This window comes from Pezoporus flaviventris, unplaced genomic scaffold (genome assembly GCF_033815535.1).
Source record: "Pezoporus flaviventris isolate CSIRO_AGI_PZ_B2104156 unplaced genomic scaffold, CSIRO_AGI_Pfla_v1 ptg000013l, whole genome shotgun sequence".
Taxonomy (NCBI): domain Eukaryota; kingdom Metazoa; phylum Chordata; class Aves; order Psittaciformes; family Psittacidae; genus Pezoporus; species Pezoporus flaviventris.
The window spans coordinates 23,602,884-23,622,622 of NW_026892561.1; the positions used below are offsets into that span (position 1 = coordinate 23,602,884).

At 50.3% G+C, this 19,739-nt stretch overlaps 1 protein-coding gene across 2 annotated transcripts; it reads left to right on the forward strand.

The window, feature by feature from the left end:
• The first annotated feature begins 607 nt into the window (after positions 1 to 607).
• On the forward strand, positions 608 to 19,170 carry BCL6 (BCL6 transcription repressor). 2 transcript variants are annotated; one of them, XM_061452184.1, is made up of 10 exons: positions 608 to 724; positions 9,459 to 9,497; positions 10,533 to 10,700; positions 11,780 to 12,001; positions 12,139 to 13,122; positions 13,647 to 13,828; positions 14,921 to 15,088; positions 16,423 to 16,553; positions 16,959 to 17,096; positions 17,858 to 19,170. In XM_061452184.1, the coding sequence occupies exons 3-10, from the start codon at positions 10,540 to 10,542 to the stop codon at positions 17,999 to 18,001; spliced, it is 2,130 nt and encodes a 709-aa protein (XP_061308168.1). In that variant the 5' UTR covers positions 608 to 724; positions 9,459 to 9,497; positions 10,533 to 10,539; the 3' UTR covers positions 18,002 to 19,170. The 2 variants fall into 2 exon arrangements, with proteins under 2 accessions (XP_061308168.1, XP_061308169.1); XM_061452185.1 differs by having other exon boundaries at positions 618 to 724; positions 10,530 to 10,700.
• Positions 19,171 to 19,739: the final 569 nt, after the last annotated feature.

The window sequence follows — 19,739 nt, forward strand, 5'->3', positions numbered from 1 at the left end:
CAGGGTCCTGGCTTTGCTCGCTGGGTTTGATTTTTGGTTTGTTGGTTTGTTTTTTTTTTTAGGGGGGGGAGGGTTGCTTTGTAAACGCGAAAGTGCCCCCCCCCCCCCCCCTCCGCCCCGGTCCCAAATTAAGTATAAAAATAAATAATAATAAAAAAATAATAAAAAGCGGATCTTTTGTCAGCTCTCTTCCTTCCCTTTCGGCGGGATGTGAGAACGGGGGTGAAGGGAGGTGGTGGGATGTGTGTTTGCACCGCCCGGGGTATGGACCCGGGACCCCCCGTTCCTCCTCCTCCTCTTCTGCCGCCGGCCGCCGATGTCCTCCGCGGCCGCGCACCGCCACCCCACCGCGCCCCCACGTCACACACAAGCACCCGCCGCCACGTGACCCGCCGCCCAGGGCGCGACCACTGGGCAGGGGGAGAAAAGGGGGGGTGAAGAAGGGTGGGCGATACGGTGGGACCCCTTCCGCAGCCGCCGCCCCCCAGGAGCGAGGACCCCCTCCGAGACACTCCCGAAGGGAGTGTCTCGGAGGGGGTCCTCGCTCCTGGGGGGCAGCGGCGGCGGCAACGGAGCGGCGAGGGGAGGTCCGCGGCCCTCCCCGTGCTGAGCGCAATGGTAGAGTCTGCAGCTCAAATTCCGAGAATTGGGCTCTGTTGATTCTTAGAACTGGGGTTCTTAGAAGTGGTGATGCAAGGAGTTTCTAGGAAAGCCCGGAGACCAGGTGATTGCTGCTTCTATTGCCGCGGCCGATTTTACCCTTTAATTCTCTCGCTAGCTTTTTTTTTTTTTTTTTTTTTTTTTTTTTTTCCCTCCACTCCTCTCTCTCCATTTTTTTTTCCCTCCTCTTTCCCTCCCTGCCCCGGTCCGACGCCTGGCGCGGAGCCGCCTCTATATATTTCTATCCTTTCCCCCCCCCCCTTTTTTTTCTCCCTCCTTTCTTCTTTCCTTACCCCCCTTTCCCGCTGCAGGTGCCCCAACAGCCCTTTAATTATTTTATTTTTTATCACTCTCTTAAATTTTAACGTGTGCTTTTCCTGCTTTATTTATTTAATTCACACACATACGCACCCCTTCGCTTGCCTGCTGTCAGGAGAGGCAAAACAGGGGTGCTGCATGTCTTAACGGTGGGAACATGTAAAACGGGGGGGGGGGGGTGGTGGTGTCTCCCCTCGCCGTCCTCTCCCGGGGATTATCGGTTATCGGGGATTATTGGCGCTCCCGCACGCGTGACGGCCAGGCGGGGACGGGCAGGACGGCGGTGGCGGCCTCGCTCTGCACCTGCAGCCGCCCCGCGGACGCAGGACGGCGGCTGCTGCCCGCCGAGACGGGGCGTTTTGCGTGACTCGGGGTCGGGTCCCAATGGCTGGATCTCTCGTCCGGGGTGTGTGATTTTTCTTTCGTCGCATCCCCCCCGTTCTTGTTTCCCCCCTTTTTTCTGTTCTTTTTCTCTTTTCGGTGCGTGTTGTGTCGCTGTTGCCGTTTCGCCGCCGCGGAGCGGGGCTGACGGTAGCGCTGGGGCTCGGCTGCACCGGCACCGCCGTTCGGCCCTTCCGCATCATCTCCCCCACACACGCGCATTTTATTATCGTTACTACTACTGTTATTATTATTATACAATTATTATTGTTGTTCAGTCCCCGACCTAACTGCAAAACGACTGGAGCGTTTTGCAACCTGTAGCGGGGCTGCGCCGTGATCTGTCAAGCCCCGGGCTAAGAGCGGGCGATGATGGAGAGCACTTGCGGCATTTCTCTGCCTGGGGAAGGGGGGAGCCCGCGGGGAAGCTCGGCCGTCGCCGGCTGCCGGCCCCGGAACACCGCGGAGCGGCGGCCCCGACGTGCGGGTGGGAAGGAGGCGCGCTCGGCGCGACGGTGTGTGCAGGGGCGGCCTCGACGGGCTTTTACCGGCTGGGAAATAAACGGCGGGGCAAAGCTCGGGAAGGGGGGAAAGTGTATGGAGTAACTCTGAATATTACGCGCAGGATTCAAAATAATCATAACGTTAATATTATTAATAATAATAACACCCCCGCGGCGGAGAAGACGGGGTCCTCCGCCGGGAAGAAGGCTGCCGCCGGGGCCAATGGGATGCCGCCGAGCAAAGGATGGGGTCCCGGGTGCGGCGCGGGGGGAGGCCCCCGGTGCCCCCATCGCAGCCCTTCCCTTGTGTTTACTACCGCGGCGGACTTGGCGCGGCGACAGCCCTCGTAAATCTGCCGCCGGCAGCCGCGGGGCTGGCCCCCGGCCACACGCTATTCCTGGAGCGAGCGGCGCGCCCGGGCGCGGAGAGCCGCGCAACCCCCGCGCACGTCGCCTTTGCTCCCGCCGGCCTGCGTCCGGCTCCCCCAAAAGCCGGTGGGGGAAGAGAGAAGGTTTTATTTTCGTTACCTGTGTGCTTGCGCGTGTGTGTATTTATGTTATTTTTTTTTTTTTTAACGCATACACCCCACCCCCCGTATAAAAAGGGGGGGGGAGGCAAAACAAAACCGAAAAAGCCCAAGTTTGTTATGAAAACTTTCGTGGTCGGGCGGCAGCGACCTCTCCCGGCCGCCCCCCCTCCCCCATCTTGCCCCCCTGCCCGGCCCCCCTCGCCTTTAGTTTGCAAAGTCACAGCATGAAGTGTTATGAAATCGCCTCTTGGGAAGAAGGGAAACAGAAAGCAAGGCGTTTGTTTAGAAAAATCCGTGGCGGCCTCGCAGATGTGCCTAAAAAGCTGCCTTTGACCCCTTGATGCATTTCCAGGGAAGAGGCATATCTGAGATTAAAATCCTGAGTCAAAAACAACAACAACAACAAACCCGGCCCCGGGTTAGTGTTTTCTCCACTGACTTAAGTAGGCGCAGGGTCAGTGCGAAGGGAGGCTGGGGCCAGACAGATGAGGCTCGGCAAGGAGCTCTGCTTTGGTCCAGCATCTCTGTCCAGGGCCAAATTCAAACATGTGCCAGTAAAAGTGTCAGCAGGGCCGGGTATGGGATCAGGTCCTTGTTCGATCTGCGAATGCATATTGATTCCTCTTCTGAGCTTTTAAATGCTTTAAAAATTATTATTTGCTGTATTGTTTCAAATGTTTTAAGGATAAGTGCTTTAAAAGCAAGTACAGATTTTTTTCCTGTAGTCCTCAGGGGGGTAGGGGGGAACCTTACAGTTCAAAAACCACTTTAAAAATATTTAAGAGGGGAAGCCTCGCCTTATAGATACATGGAGAGGCAGAACCTGAGGTTCTGTTATTTTCCTGTAATGACAGGATCACAGGCTTAAAAGCTTACATTATAGATGGCAAATTTTCCTGCATGAAACTAATCATCAAATATATTGAAAAATATTCAAAGGGTGTCTAGCAGTTTTCCAGAGGAGTGGGTTATTGCATTGTTCCAGTGAGAAAAGACTTCATCTCAGAGTGTTCAATTTTGACTGGCAAAACAGATCAAAGATCTCTTGGGATGCATTTCAATTCCAATTTCTAATCCCTTTCAGTTCTGACTGTCTGAGTCAATATTGGGAGAGGAAGTGGAGGTTAACTGGTTAGTTATTATTGTGAAGGAAGAAGTCGGAATGAGAAGTGATTCTTACAAATCCCACCCCCAAGAAAAGGAAAAAAAAAAAAAAACTACGTCAAAAGTCGTTATGATACTTTTCAGACATCTCTGTTTGCAGCACGGGGAGGACTTCAGCCTGCTGTCTGATGAGACAAAAATAAACCTAGCAGAAACATTAAGTTTCTCAAAACAAGGCTGGAAAAGCTCATAAAAGTAATGTTGCTCAGACGCGTTTTAAGAGAAACAGAATTACATCGGCAAAATTATATGTTTTCCAGGTTTGGTTGGGGTGTTTTATTTTCCAAGGGGGAAAATTGCTCTTGCAGCAAAGCTAACTGGTGCCATCTAGTGTCAGCTCTTCCCTTCCTCCCGGCTAGGGAGCCGGCAGCTTCGCAGAGTGGGAACATGTTTATTAACTGCTCCTTTAAAAACAGAAAAATCAAAGCTTGCCAGCTAGGAGGAAAGTGGCAGAGGAAACTCTGGATGCCACTGAACTTACTTAAGAAGACTAATTGGAAACAACCGAGCACTTATTAAAGTCACTGACATTTCCATAGGGAGTTCTCTCCGGGTCTGGTCATGAAATCTCATGTGAAAATCTTTCTGAGTTGTGGTGTTGATCTGCCCATGAATTTCTGCCTAATTTAGGATGCATTGTAAAGCTATGCTTTCTTACGATTTTTTTTTTTTTTTTTTTTTTTTTTTTTTTTTTTTTTTTTTTTTTTTGCTGGGAGGGGTTAAAGGAGGTGTGAGCTTTCAGCAGCCAGATACTAATTTGTAGGAATGATGCTTGTTTGGTTTTGGTTGGTTGGATTGTTTATTGGTTTGTGTGGTTTTTGGTTTTCAGGGTGTTTTTGTTTGGTTGTTGTTTTTTTTTTACAGTAAACAGTAACACTGTCCTCAAAACACCATTACAAATACAGGTGGTAAAACTCTGTGAGGCAGTCCTGTAATGTACAGGCAGGGATGGGTGCCCTCTCACTTTATGTGAATACCCCATGGAAAAGAAAACCTTGTTACAAAGTCTATAGGTGAGTAAAAGGAACCAGTAAGTGCATTTCTCAGTGTGCAGCTTACGTACCTTCGTGTATTTATGGTGTTGAGGTTGAAGAACCATTTCACACCAGTTTTAGTCCATGTGCTGTAGTATTTGGACTGTAAACTCCACATGAAGAGCTTTTACTGGTTCGGCTGGAGCCTGAAATGTTGCTTTCAGGTTTCTGAGAAGTTTGTAAAATCTAAATCTGGTTAAAAGTTGCCTTCATGCTCATAACCTCTTGTTCCATTTTATAGTAGCATGGGAGTCTATAAACAGGAGCCCTGTATGCCGAGTGCCTGTATTCTTTTCTAGATCTATTTTTAAACCATTCTTCTGTTTGGCAAAAAGTGACACTTGGTTTCCATGTTTACAGCAGGCATTGGCAAACCTCAGGAGTTCACAGTTTGCAGTTTGGTTAGATGAGTATCCAAAAGTCAGCATCTGACCAGAAAGCTCCTTCAGACTGCAAATTTAGACTGCAAATGAAGTCCTCCCCACATTTTTTTTTTTTTTAAATCCATGCTGGATCTTGTGTGTTCCCATTGCTGCAGGATGCTGGCAGCCGAAAGACACACAGCCCTAAATCGGAGCAAGTGTGTAGTGTTTGGGACTGCTTTAAAGCCCCAGTAATCTCTGTGGAGCTTCACATCTGAAGCACAGGTCATTGAGAGAGGGCAAGAAGGCTTTTTTTCTATACTGTTTTCTCCCCCCTCATCCTCCTGGTCAGCATGCTGTCTTTGGGTGGCATACCAGGTATCCATAAGGAATGTGGGACCCCTGTTTATGGAGGGGGGAGCTTGGAGTGAGCCCAGTGCAGGACTGTGGGTCCTGAACAATGTGTCCTGAATGCGTACCCTCTGAAATGAGTCTCCTTTAGTTTAGCTAAATTTAAGGGTGAGAGGGTATCTTTCACCTGGCCAAGGGACTCCCAAAGTGCCTATATGTCTAGTCCCATCTAGGCAGGATGCCAGATTGGTTTCTTACTGCCAAAATGAGCTGTGCCACCATCAAACCCAGGAGGACACAGAGAGGGTTGGGTTTGTGCTGGCTGCTGATTTACTGCCCCAGTGCAGGGTGCAGTTGATGGGGCACCTCTTCTGAGCCTTGCTGGGCCACGGACCCAGCTCAGTTTCTGGGGATGCCCAACTCTCCATCCGGCTGTTGGGTCAGCACCTTGCCGCAGAGCTTACTGTTGGCAGGGCATGGTGTCCATCCATGTTCTCTGGAGTAGCTCCTTGACTTCAGCTGGGGAGCTGTTACTGCCTTTCCTTGAAAAATTAATGTGCCAAATTGCTTGGGGTCGTTCGAAATGCTGAAGAAAGCTTGACTCCTCGCTTCCCAAGGGCATGTGCTGCCTCTGCCTCGCAGTCAGAGCTTGGCTCCAGAGAGGGCAGGGGAGTTCTCAGTGGAAAACATTGGAGGCAGTTTCAGTGTGCCTTCCCCCTCCGTGTTTTCTTCTGCAAAGACCAAAACAATGTGGAGACTTGAGCCAGGCCAGCTTTCAAGGGCAATCCTTTTAAAACCCTCTTTTGAAGTACAAACTATAAAGTTCCCTGCAGCGCTTGAGAAAGTATGCACTTTTCCTGGTTCCAAATGCTGATAATAAACCCGTCCAGATAACGTATTGCATTTCCTAGAAACATTTGTTTGCTGGCAGGAAATTGGATCAGATTGAGACCGCTCGATAGAGTGAGCGCAATCTACTCACGGAAGGGTACAATGGAAAATACGACAGGGCTTGCACTAGTGATGCTGCTTTTGATCTGTGCTGACACCGTGCGCTAGGACTTCTCTCAGTCTCTTCTTGGGTTATTATTAACCTAGCCACGTTTTAGCCTAGACACCAACCAGAAGCTACTAAATTAATAAAACTCTGCTGTGACAGCTAAAGGACGCTTAGTGCTCCCTGACTGCATGATATCAGAAAAGCTAAGCTGGGTGCTTGCGTGCCCCTGGCTGAAAGTATCCTCTTCACCGTGGCTTGTAGCACCTATGGCTGCGCCCAGGGCTTCCCACCCCATTTTCTTGGCTGTCCTGGTTCCTGTTAAGGATAAACCAGGCAGTGACCTGGCAGTCAAAGGGGATGTTCCCATGGGGCTGAGACTGGGGAGAAAAGGGGCTGGGAGACAGGTTGGAGCTTCCCTAGGGCGGGCAGTTTCAAAGCACTGTGGGATGAGGCTGTGGGGAAAGGAGACTTCACCCAGCCACACTCCAAGATGATGTGAGGGAGTCAGCGCTGCAGGCTCTGGAGGGGTAAGAGGCAGGGGTGCCAGGGAGGGGGAGTGATCCATGCCCTCCTTCAGACTATGTATTTTGGGATGGGAGAGGGGAAGAGGCCACAGGGTATATCCCCCGTGCAAAAGGGGGTAGGGGAGCAGAAAGTTTCCCCTGTGTACAGGGTGGGAGGAGGATGATTGAAAAGGGATTCCCTGTAAATGGAGGAGTGGATGGATGGACGGGTTTCCCTGTGCATGGCAGAAATATGGATGAGGGGGTAAGTCCCTAGTTCTTCCCTCTGACCTGGGTGGGAGATCTGTGAGGGTCTCACCTTTGCATGGGGTGGAGCTGAGAGGGATTCCCCCCGCACAGGTGCACCCTCCCCATGCTCTTTGAGCCGGCTGCAGGGAGGGTAGAGCCAGCCCTGGGCTCCCTTCCAGGAATGGGTTTTCTCGGGGAGGTGCCGGCAGGGAAGGGCCGTTCCCTGAACCACTGGGGTAGAACCAATGCCTTCCTGGAAGGCAGCAGCAGTGACAGTCCCATGTGGCCACCCCTGAAATGGGCCCAGACCTTCCTCTTTGGGCACAGCAAGCCCTGGTGTGCAGCCCCAAGGATTGCCGAAGAGCCCACACCTACAAGGTACTGGGCAGGAAAACGGTAGGGGGGGTGAGCTTGGGGCGGTGCTGGGGATCCATCTTAGTTTTGGGAAACTGCATAGGCTTTGAAGGGGGTGGATGATTAAGACCATGATTGGCTGCAGTGGTCTTCTCTGCTCCCCATCGCTGGTCTCTGCTCCTTATTGCTGTAGCCTGCTCTGCTGGTCTCTGGTCAGAGCATCCTCCCGTGCTGCAGTCCAGAGCTGGTGCTGTGCAGAGGCCGGGAGGGGCAGGGTTAACCCAGCTCAGCATAGCAAGGGGAAGGAAGGTCCCTTTCCCTTTTTCATGCCCACATCCTGCAGCTGGAAGCTGCTTGGGATGGCCCCCCCTTCCCCTTGCAGCAGCGCTGCCCTGGGGAGGGATAATTTGTGAGTGGAGCGGGGAGAGAGCTGTGCCGGGTTCTAGCTCTGGGAGAAGAGCTATGTGTTTCCCCAGGCAGCACTGTGGCCTCGCTGTGGGTAAGGGAATTTGGCGACAGCAGCAGCTTCTCACATGATGCTCCCAGGCACAGAGTTCATCCCAGTTTGTAACCTTGCTGGTGTTTGGATGGGTCACCTCCCTGTGTCTCTGACATTGGGGTGAGTCCCTGGGAGCCCAGCGGGGTGCATCTGTCACTGCATATGTGGTTGGGATGCCACCCAGCTGCCCCAAATGCGTACATCTGCGCTTGTGTGGATACATGGATGCATGCTGGATTCCTTGCAGAGCTCCACGGGTCCCCTGGCTTGTGATTGTTGGTAGCGAGTTGGGAGCAAGCATGCATAGAAAGATCAGAGTCTGCAGTGTTTGGGAAATGAGTCACTGTATGTGTGTATTAAGTTTTAAGCTAGTCAGGCTCAGAACAGCTCTGAAGACTTGCATTTGCTAGCTGGAATGGGGCTGTAAGGCACCCCTCTAGGTTTTGAATGAGATTTATCACCTCATCATCCCACCCCGGTGTCTCCAGGGATGTGAGGGGAGCTTCGGCTCCACATGTGCACTTCTCCTCACAGAGTTGGATGGGCTCTTTGCAAGTGCTGGCAGTCCTGTTGTGTCCATCCATTTTTTTTTGAGGGTCAGTCCTCAAAACAGTGGGGTGAAGGTCTTGGGGTTTCTTGGTTCACTTATATATTGTGCTTTTCCCTGCTGGGGTGGCTGCCTGAGGAACTTCTTCCTGCATTGATGCCAGGTCAATTGTCTTTGCTGGTTTTAAGTGAGTTTGGGAGTAATAGTGTGAGTTCTGAAAGGCATTTAACTCCTGAGTTTCCTTGCCATGCTGCCCCAACCACATTGCCTGTGAAGCCAGCAGCTGGAAACAAAGCTTGAGGTTTGGGAGAAGGCATTTCCAGCAGCCAAAGGAAGGCATTTGTTCTGGGTCCTCATCCGTCTCCACCACTGGCTTCCTATGCAATCCTAGCCAAGTCACTTTGGTACGTGATGCTCGTATCTTCCCCAGTCTGTTGGGCAGTCCTATGCGAGGGCATTTTTACCAGTGGCTGGAGTGAGTGTGTATTCTGAGGAGGACAGCAGCTGTTTCTGAGGGCTGGATTCAGGCTCTTTCCAGGTTTCTGAGCAGAGTGGCAGCAGATGCTTGTGTGTAAGTCATACCTGTTAACAAGGTGCTGGGAATATGGCATTGGTCTTGGATGTGGCACCAGCTGAGAATTTGATCTTGGCAAGGGAAGAGTTATCTCCGGAAGAAGTGGTGAGAAAATTCTCACTTGGCTTCCCTTCCCCACCTGCCTTTAAGTTCCTGAGTCATGGAAATGAAAATCTCCTTGGCATACGCCCATAGTTTGGGCTAGAGGGTGTGGAAGAAGCTATGATTGGATTCTCAAAGCCTGTGGTTGTGATAAGAATGTACTGTACCGGAAGAAACAAATGTTAACCTTACTGGAGAGTAGAAGGTTTGTTATCTCTAGCTTTTATCCAAGTGATACTTGAACGAAACAGCAGGCTTGTGTCCTGCCATGGCCAATTCATAATTGCCAGCTAATGTGGCGTTTGTTTTCTTGTGCTTTATTTGTAGGTTTGAAAGAAACTTTTGGACTGTGAATTGAGGCATTGGGTATGTAAATCTTAATTTTGTGCTTTCCCTTCCATCCTCCCCCCTCCCCATTCCCTTTACCATGTTGAATGAAGGTTTCATTAGACCCAGCTGGAATTCGTTTCTGGGAGAGCAGCTGCTCTGTAGAAAATACTGTACGTTCATATGCTGCTGGGGAAGGAGGAGGAGTTGAAGTTGTGGGAGGGGGTTGATCACGGGGGAATTTGATGCTGAGGATGCACATTCCAGCTCAGACTTTAGGCACAGGGAGTTGTGGTCTTCCCTGGGTGCTAGCTGGGAGGACATTTCTGAGATGGGTCAACAGGCATTGTGTTGAGGGAAGGCTTCATGTTCCTCGATTAACTCGAGCCTTGCTCACTGGGAGAGACTGGGCTGCAGTGTGGGTAGCAGCTCAGCAGGTTAGATGAGTTCTTCTTTTCATTGTCACCACCAGTTCATTGGGAAACTGTGGACAGGTCTTCTCCAGAGTGGCCAGCACTTGGGAGCAAGAAAGTAGTTTGCTGATGAATGAGGGTTGGTGATCCACTGCAGGCTGAATTTTCCAGGTGTTGAAATCTTCATTTGGAACCTAATGGCTTGTTTTGATTCCTGTGGCTAGATTTTCAGCCAGCCAGCAGGCGAGTGAGGGGGATTGCTTCTGAGGAAGATCTGAAGGCTAGGAAACTGTGCTGGGAGCTTCATGGAGATGAATGCAAGTGGTGGTGGGAGGAGTGGGCTGGGGTGGAGCTGCCATGGGCGAGGCAGGGAGAATGAGGAGCTGGTTAGCTAACCTTCAGGAGGGTCTGGTCACCTTTGCTTGCCAGTTTTCTGGGTGGGACTGAGACATGCCAGGTCTCACTGTTGGTAGCAGCCTGGCAGGTGCTTGGAGGGGTGCAGGGCTGTTTGCCTTGGGACCAAGGATCTAGTGCTGTCCCTGCCAGCAGCAGTTGGCTGTCTGAGCACATCCTAGAGCAGCAGCTGTCTCTTCGCTGGGTTTAGGGTGCTTGCCTGGCTGCTTCTCCATTCCCATCCTCCTCCTGCTTCTCTTTCAAGTAGACTCAAGATGGCCTCGCCAGCAGACAGCTGCATTCAGTTCACCCGCCATGCGAGCGATGTCCTTCTCAATCTCAATCGCCTTAGAAGCCGGGATATCCTGACTGATGTTGTCATCATCGTGAACCGGGAGCAGTTCAGAGCCCATAAAACAGTCCTGATGGCCTGCAGGTGAGAGCAGGGTTCCCTCCCTGCCTCCCTTCCCCACTCTCTCTGTCTTTGGCCGTCAGCAGTACTGCTGCAGCACTGGGGAGGTTTGTGGGGTTTACAGAAGGGGAAATGGAGGGAGAGAAGCAGAAGTGAAAGGGGCCGCCAAGAATTTTGTACCTGTAACAGGATTAGAGCTGCGACTCTTTGCCTCCAGCATAATGCCCACACCCTCTCTCCTCCTTGCACACCCACATCTGCCCACGTGCAACCCACAGAGACAAACAGGAGCAGAGCAGATATGAGGCATATTCCTGAGGTAGAGCTCAAATGCTCTGCAAAGACAGGACAGGAGCGGGAAGGAAAGGGAAGGCTGGACGCTCGCTGGGGTGAGTGTGTTCTCTGTGACCTCAGTGTCCCCTGCTGCTGCTATTTCTAGAGCTATTCCTCCCTGGCTGCTGGCTGCACCCACCTTTGTTGATTTCTTTTTCCAAGCCTGGTGGGGTCTGAAATCCCTTTCCAGCTCCTAAGATTGCTGGAATTGTTTCCTAGTGTATGGTAAATAACATCCCACCGTTACGCAGTTGGATTACGGCAGATGCCTTGCAGGGTCTCCTGCTGACAAGATATAAAAGATCTGAGAAAGCAAAGGTCTGACTATGAAGACATCTGAAAAATGTTTTGCCAACATTTCCTTTTTTTCTTTTTTTTTTTTTTTTCTTTTCTGGTTAAAGAGTGAGCATGGGTGCCCCAAGAGGCTTCTGAAAGAAATGAGTCACAGTGGGAAGGGGGTGTTGGTAAGAACAGCGACAAGAAAAAAAAAAAAAGGGGGGAATTTCTAAATGTAGGCAGTAGGGAGTTGTTGAGCGGGTGAAATCTAAAAGCAGGCTGTTCCAGTCGGGAAAAGTACAGTGCAGAAGACGCTTACTAAGCTGAGAAACCAAGCTTGATAATAAGGGGAAAGCTCAGGGAATTCTTTAATTGCTGTCTCTTCCTCCCTTCCCCTTCATGAACCCCTCTGTGCTAAGGGATTTCAGACAAATTTCCCTTTCTTCCTCTGAATTGTTATAACACTCATCCTCTCCCCTGTCTCCTCTCTGCAGTGGCCTTTTCTACAGCATCTTCACTGACCAGCTCAAGTGCAACTTGAATGTCATCAACCTGGACCCTGAAATTAACCCTGAGGGGTTTTGCATCCTCTTGGACTTCATGTATACATCCCGCCTGAACTTGAGGGAGAGCAACATCATGGCCGTGATGGCCACTGCACTGTACCTGCAGATGGAGCATGTGGTTGATACTTGCCGAAGGTTTGTCAAGTCTAGGTGAGCACTGTGAGTGTACTTTGGAGAGCCTGAGATGGTGTGTTTGGGTGGGAACGGGGAGAGCCAACAAAGTCTCTGCGAACTTATCCTTACGGGCTGAAAATGACTGTGTCTCCCTCCTTCTTGCCTGATTCCAGTGAAGCAGAAATGGTGTCTGCTGTGAAGACCCCAAGGGAAGAGTTTTTGGCTGGACGGATGCTGAGTCACCCAGAGGTGATGGCTTATCGGAGCAGAGAAGTCTCAGAGAATGGCATGCCTCTCCAAAATGGGTCCCTCTGCAACGGGAGGGCCTTTGCACCTGGCTTGATCAATGGTTTGGCTGGATCCCCCATTTCCTACCATGGATACAGCCCACTCCCTCTAAATAGCTTCCTTGTGGATGATGAGTTGAGAGAGATGAGGATGCCCCTCTCTGAACTCTCGAGGGCAGGTGCTTTCCCCAAGGAGAGGATCCTACCATGCGACAGCTCCAGGACCATCCCCACAGAGTACATGAGAACCATTACTGACATCTCAGCCAACATGTGCCACGCTACCATCTATGCTCCAAAAGAAGGTGCTGCTGAAGAAGCCAGGAGTGACATGCACTACAGCGTAGCCTCTGGCCCCAAACCTGTTGTCCCTTCGATCCGGAACAATCCTTATTTCTCTTGTGACAAAGTGGCCAAAGAGGAGGAGCGAACCTCTTCAGAGGATGAGATCAGCCAGCACTTTGAGCCTACCAACACCCCCCTGGACCGCAAGGGACTCATCAGCCCCCAGAGCCCCCAGAAGTCAGACTGTCAGCCCAACTCGCCAACCGAGTCCAGCAGCAGCAAGAATGCTCGGATCAGTCAGAACTCCAACTCCCTCTTCACAAAGAGCCCCACAGACCCCAAAGCGTGCAACTGGAAGAAGTACAAGTTCATCGTCCTCAACTCTCTCAATCAAAACACCAAACAAGACAATGCTGACCAGAATGAGATGGGAAGCCTTTCTCCTCGCACCTATGTGCCAATGTCCACTTGCCAGCAGTCCATGGAGCCGGAGCATCTCAACGTTCAATCCCCGACAAAGATAAGCGTGAGTGGAGAAGACTCTACTATCCCACAAGCAAGCAGACTCAACAATATTGTTAACAGGTGAGAAGGTTCTCTCTCCCCAGCGCCCCTCTCTGGAGACACAAGACTCGCTGTGTTGTTTGTAAGACTTTGGAAATGTGTGAAATATCTGTAACATTTGGCTGAGCAGTCCAGCCATGAGCAGGTGGAAACCTCTGCCTTTGGTGGAGCACTGCCAGTGACATCAGCTGGGTGCCAGCGGTCCCCACTGTAGTGGTGCCTGGACTAGTGATGGAACTAGTATTGCTGGATCCAGAATCTCTTGAGCTTTTGGTTGGCTGTAAGCATTGGAAAGGCCAAATTACCAGGGAACAGTACACTATCCTCTGAACCTGGATGTTCCTAGAGAGCTTTGAGGCCATTTGGTGATGGGATTGAGGCTCAGGGACCTGTTGTTGATCAGGGCTATGCTGTGCATCTTGCCACAGAAGTGTTCCCATAAAACATGTCTGTCCGTTGTGCGTGGAAGAGTGCAAACAAGGACCTAGTAGTTGAAGCACAGCAAGAGCCTTCTCACAGCTCTCTGTGTTGCTGTCTTTCCACAGGTCCCGGGATGGGTCCCCTCGGAGCAGTGAAGGGCAGTCCCCGCTGTACATGCATTCATCAAAGTGCAGTTCCTGTGGTTGCCAGTCCCCACAACATGCTGAGATGTGCCTTCATACCCCTGGCTCAAACTTCGGAGAGGAGATGGGGGAAACCCAGTCTGAATATTCTGATTCCAGCTGCGGTGAGTCTTGCATCCCTGGTCACCTTTTCAGCCAGCAGGCAAGGGGGCTGTGCAGTCCAGGTACCCATCCATGCAGTGCCCTGTGTCCAAACAGGCAGTCAGACCCGTCCCTGATGCTGGTGGATCCCAAGGTGCTTTACAGTCCCCTCTTAAGTGGCTAACCAGCTGTGCGCACACGTGAGGGACACGCATACATCAGAATTGCTTCCTTCCTCCCATTCCCCAGCACCATCTAGATATCTTGCGTGGGGAGTTAGTCACCTGCTGCAAACTTGTCAGCTAAGGACAGGAAACAAGTTCACCCCACCCCCCGAACCACAGGAGAACAAGCTTGGCAGATGTAATGACCCTAATGGGGATTAGGCAAGATGGTGTGTCTCATACTTCCATCATGATGTCTTAATTATCAGGGTGTCCAATACGCACATCTGGAGAAATGCAGATAATGAGGCTTGCAATCCTGTTGCAAAACTCCATAAGCCCAGAAACGAGTATCTGTGCACCCATCTGCCTGTAGCTCAGGGAGGGGGAGTGCAGCATTGTCACCTGTAGTGTGGGCAGAGATCCGCAGAGGGAATCCGACTGTGACAGTCAAAGCTATATAGAGCACTTAAGAGACAGGCACCCTCCTATGGAGGGCGACCTGCCTTGTACTTCAGATAATAATGGTCTTCCCGTGCCCAAGGAAGACATCTGTACATTTAAAGGTTCAAGACATCTGAAAGTGCTGGGGTTGCTCCAGAGCTCAGCATCCATCCCTCAGAGGATGCTTGATAACTTGAGTGCCTTTGTGGACCCCTCTGGGAAGTATTCATATGAGATGCTGGCTTCTTGGAAGCGGCTTGTGTCACAATGAAGGAGAGAGAGCTCATGATGACTTTGCTTTCTCAAACCACACATTATATTGCTGTGTGCACAAAAAAGTCAGGAGGTAATGGCATGGTGCAAATACTGCTGACCACAAATGCCTGCACTCAGCTTCTTGTTCCAACACTCGCTATCCCTCTCCACAATCCCAAACCTATCCCGTGGCCCACCAAAGTGCTGCCCATGCATTTGCCCATCTCATTGCTCTCCTTTCTGTTCTTCCAGAGAATGGAGCCTTCTTCTGCAATGAGTGTGACTGCCGGTTCTCTGAGGAGGCCTCTCTCAAGAGACACTCTCTGCAAGTACACAGTGACAAGCCCTACAAGTGTGACCGCTGCCAGGCCTCCTTCCGCTACAAGGGGAACCTTGCCAGCCACAAAACCGTCCACACAGGTAGGTGCTGGCCATGGGGAAGACCTACTGGGGAGGCTGTAAGTTGCTGGGCATGTGGGTATCTATGGCTGGGCTTGTCCCAGGTGCATCGTCCTCTGCTCTGTGTCACAAGCTGTCCATGATGGGAAGAGCAAGGTGCTTTTCTTGGCATTGCTAGGGATCCCTGGGGCAGAGCACCAAACCTGGGAATGGGGGAGATGCTGCCTCTCCTCACAGCAGGAGGATGGAGCTCAAGCTCCTTTGCTGTAAAGCCCTGAGCACCACCATTTCTAAAAGCATCTTGCAAAATGCATGGCTGGGATGCATTGGCCTCCAGGTTACTTTGTGATAGACTTAAAAAGAACATTCAGGGAGAAGTCTGGAGATTTTTTTCCCCTACATCCTAGAAATCCAGGTCATACTTAGCCTGGCAGAAACTCTGCTGATGGGAAAATCTGTGAATGGATGGAGTCTGAATCACCACATTGAAAGCTGAGAAAAGAAGGGGATATTAAGGGTTTAGTCATTTGCTGACAAACCTAGGGATTTTTTTTTTTCCCATGCCTTTATTAACGCTTAACACGTCAACAACCAGCTAACTAGCTGGGGAAAGGAAGTCTGGGCTGACGACTCAGTGCTGCTGCACTGAATTAGACACAAATCCCTGCAGTCTCAGTTCATTCCAGGCAAATGAGATGACACAGGTGCCGGGGCAAAGTTTGAGGGTGCATGGGGTCAAAGCCTGGAAACAAAAGAAAAAAGCAGGAGGGGACAGACAATGGCTAATTCCCACTTGTCATCAAACCCATCTGATGAGGCCAGCAGCAGTGACCATAGCCAAAATAATGACTTAGAAGCCAGGCTGCTGGGCATGCCTTGGTTTTTCTGCTCTATCATCTCCTTTCTCTCCTCTAAAGAGGTGACGAATTGCAGAGGCAGGATGGGCTGGGGACCACAAGGAGCCCAAAGGGAGCCAGGTGGCCCTGTGTGGGTTAGTGATGGCTGTGGGGATGTGCCAGCCGCTGTTGCAGGGCCAGGAGGAGCAACGTTGTTAATCCTTGCTGGGAGAGTTACCTGACTTTCTCCCTTGCCCTGAAGGCTGCAGCTCCCAGCCTGAAAAAGAAAAGATAATCTGGTGGTGCCTGGGTACCTCCTGAGCTCACCCTGCTCTGGAGACACCCTGAGGTGATGTTGCTTGTCCACAGCCATCTCCAAAAGGGACAAGGAGTTGGGGCTAGTGCTTCATGCCATTGGGGTATGGCATCTGAAGGGACTTAGCTTTGGGGAGCACCGTGGATCGTGGGGGCTGAGCGTGCCCATAGTTAATCCCTCACCCATTGTTTTGGGTTCTGCAGGAGAAAAGCCGTACCGCTGCAACATCTGTGGGGCACAGTTCAACCGGCCGGCCAACCTGAAAACCCACACACGCATCCACTCCGGAGAGAAACCATACAAGTGCGAGACCTGTGGGGCCAGATTCGTCCAGGTGTGTATGGCCTCTGGGACCTGCAGAGCCTGGGGAGGTGGTACATGGACAGATCTCCTTCCCAAAACTGGTGATAACTTCATGGCGGGGAGGAGGCTGATGAGGCTGCCTAGGACAGCTCTTCCTGTGGTCTTGTGGTATAAAAAGGGACTTTATGGTCTGTGTGGGCCAGTTTGGCTTAGTATGAAGGAAGCGTGGTTGCTGTTTTTAGCTCTTTTCCTCCATTTGCTATTAAGGATTAGAGATACCGGGCATCAGATACATGTTGTTTTGACTCCCTACTAGAGCCCAATAGACCAAAAAAAAAGATGGCTGGGCAGACCCCTGTTCCTGGTGGAATGCACTTGCTCTGGTTGGGATGCCCTAATCTCTGGGGCTGTCCTCACCTGGAACTGCTCTCTCTAGGTGGCCCACCTCCGTGCTCACGTGCTCATTCACACCGGGGAGAAGCCGTATCCCTGCGAGATCTGTGGCACACGCTTCCGGCACCTGCAGACCCTCAAAAGTCACCTTCGAATCCACACGGGAGAGAAACCGTATCATGTGAGTAACTCAGCTTTGTCTGGGGGGGGGGGGATCTCAACCCCTCTCGTGCCTTAACTGATGCTGACATGTTATTTTGTCATGAACGGCTGTGTTGGAAACACTAATGTGTGGCCCAGGCTGGGTACATCTTAGCTGCTCTTCTTTTCTTCTACCCCATCTGGAAGAAGGTCACACTTCTCCAAGTATCTGTGGCTTAAATCACAGCTGCTTGCTGTGCACAGAGATGAGGGGAAAGGAGCACAAAGCCTAGCTTGGGGTCCCCAGCTGAGCAACCTGCCCTGCCCTTGCTTGCAGCCTGAGGACTCCCTGCTCTTTGCTGAAGTTTTTGTGGCTTTCCCCATCTGCTAGAGAGGAAATCGGAGCAGGGGTTATCATCCACATATCCCTCTGGAGCCATCCAGCTTGTCAGGGGTCAAAAGCAGCTCCTGAAATAGTCCCATAGCTGGTTTCAGCATCTAGATAAGGAGCTTGGAGCTACATCCATCAGAGCCGGGGTCCTCCCCTAAGGGACCTGAGCCTCTGAGCATCCCATAAACCAAACCGTGTGCTGCTGAAAGCCTGGGTTGGAGAGTCCCCAGGTACTGCTTCTTCCACCATATTCCCACATTTCCCTCATCCACCAGTATAATGCACTCAGCATCCTGAGGTAGCTGCTGGGGGACAAGCATTTGCACAGGATGGGTGCCTGCCCTAAAAGGAAGGATGTGTTTCCCTAGCATCACATTTCACACCCTCTGTCTTTCCCTCTCACCCTGCAGTGTGAGAAGTGCAACCTACACTTCCGCCACAAAAGCCAGCTGCGGCTTCACCTCCGACAGAAGCACGGGGCCATCACCAACACCAAGGTGCAGTATCGCATCTCAGCGAGCGAGGTGCCTCCAGAGCTCCCCAAGGCCTGCTAAAGCAGAGGATTTCGTAGGAGAAGGTTGTCTTGCCATGGGGAGAATCTGTCCAAAGGATACTTGCAACACTTTAAAAGAAAAAGGAGTAAAATTAAAACAAACAGAAAAAAAAAAAAAGAAAAGAAAAAAATTCATCACATGATGGAGTGCCTCTAAACCCATAGTACAGATAGGTGGAAAAACATTAGAAACCGAACAGAAATTGCAAATACACGGGTTTTATTTTTTCCCAGTTATGTGAAGCGGAAAGAAAATTAAAATTATTCAGATCTTACTGTATATAAAACGTAAAATCAAAATAGTCATTTTAAATGTCTGTGCAGTGGAGTGTTGATAAACTCTGGAGTCTAACCTTCACAGCCTTTGCCGTTTGAAGATGAGGAATGTAATGTTGATTTATGGGAACAGATTTTTTCTTTTGTATGCAAAATGTGTGTTCTTTTAAAGAGAAAGTATGCTATTAAAGAGAGGGCTTTAACTTTTTTAACCAAAGGTGAAGGAATCTATGGCAGAGTTGTAAATATATATAGATATAAATATATAAATATATATATAAAATAAATATATATAGACCTTTAAAAAAAAGCTATATTAAAAATATATAATGCATTAAAGGCTCAGTTGGACTCTGCAGGCAGAAGCCATTCTGAGAATCTTTATTATGATAGAGCACTTAATGAGATATTTTAAAGTATTGCATCTGTACAAGTAAGAAAATATTTTGTCTAAATGCATCAGTGTATTTGTATTTTTTTGCAAGTGAAGGTTTACAATTTACAAAAAAGTGTGTATTAAACCAACAAAGCTGCAGAAGGAATTTAAAATAATAATAAAGTGTAATTTTTTTTTGTTCTAGTTCTCAGTCTGTATATATGTAAAATGTGGTTTCGCACGGTGCCTTTCTTTTCGATGGAAGTTTTCAATGTATGGACTATATTGAGCTCCGTTTCTTCAAGGTACAGCCTGATGTTGCAAAAGGAGTTTTGATGGAACTCTCTGTCGGGGAATGTTCTATTTTTTTGGTTTTGTTTTATTTTTTTGATCTTATTTTACATGCTTGTGTTATAAACAATCTCGGGAGACAGGGTTTGGGCTGTGTCTAAACTGCATTAATGCGTTCTGTAAAATATAGCTGTACAAATAAAAATAAAATGAAGAAAAGTGAAGTACGATGGAGTGAGGGTTCTGTTCTTGCCTGTGTCCATAGCACCTTGAAGGCCAGTCAGTGGCCTGGGAAGGGGCTGAGCATCCCGAGCCCCTGCACAAGCTTCTAGGCTTGGAGCCGCTCTGGCCCTGCACTGAAGGTCAAGGGAAGATGGTCTCTGGTATAAAGGCAGGGCAAGACTTGAGCTCACTGCTCCGAGTGCTGGGGGTCTGCCCACCATGCCACCTCCTTGATGCTTTCTGCATTTGCACCAAGTAGCTAGCAGAAATAGGGCAGATGCTGGGAAGAGGGCTTTTGCTGACCAGCCCATGGCTGGTTCCAGATGGCTGTGCAGTTATTTATATTTCCTGGAAACCAATGCAATTGCCAGAATTGCTCAGGGAAGAAAGTTGCCTGCTGCTCCTCTTGCTTTCCAGGGCCTGGGCCAGTGGGGGGCTGCAGTTCAGCTGCCTTGTTCAATTGCTCAGTGGAGCAGGGTCTGTAATCCCCTCCAGGAGCTCGCTGGCTGATAGTATCTCTGGGCTTCCAGCCACTGCATACTGGCTGCAGGCCAGAGCTGAGAAAGCCCAGCTT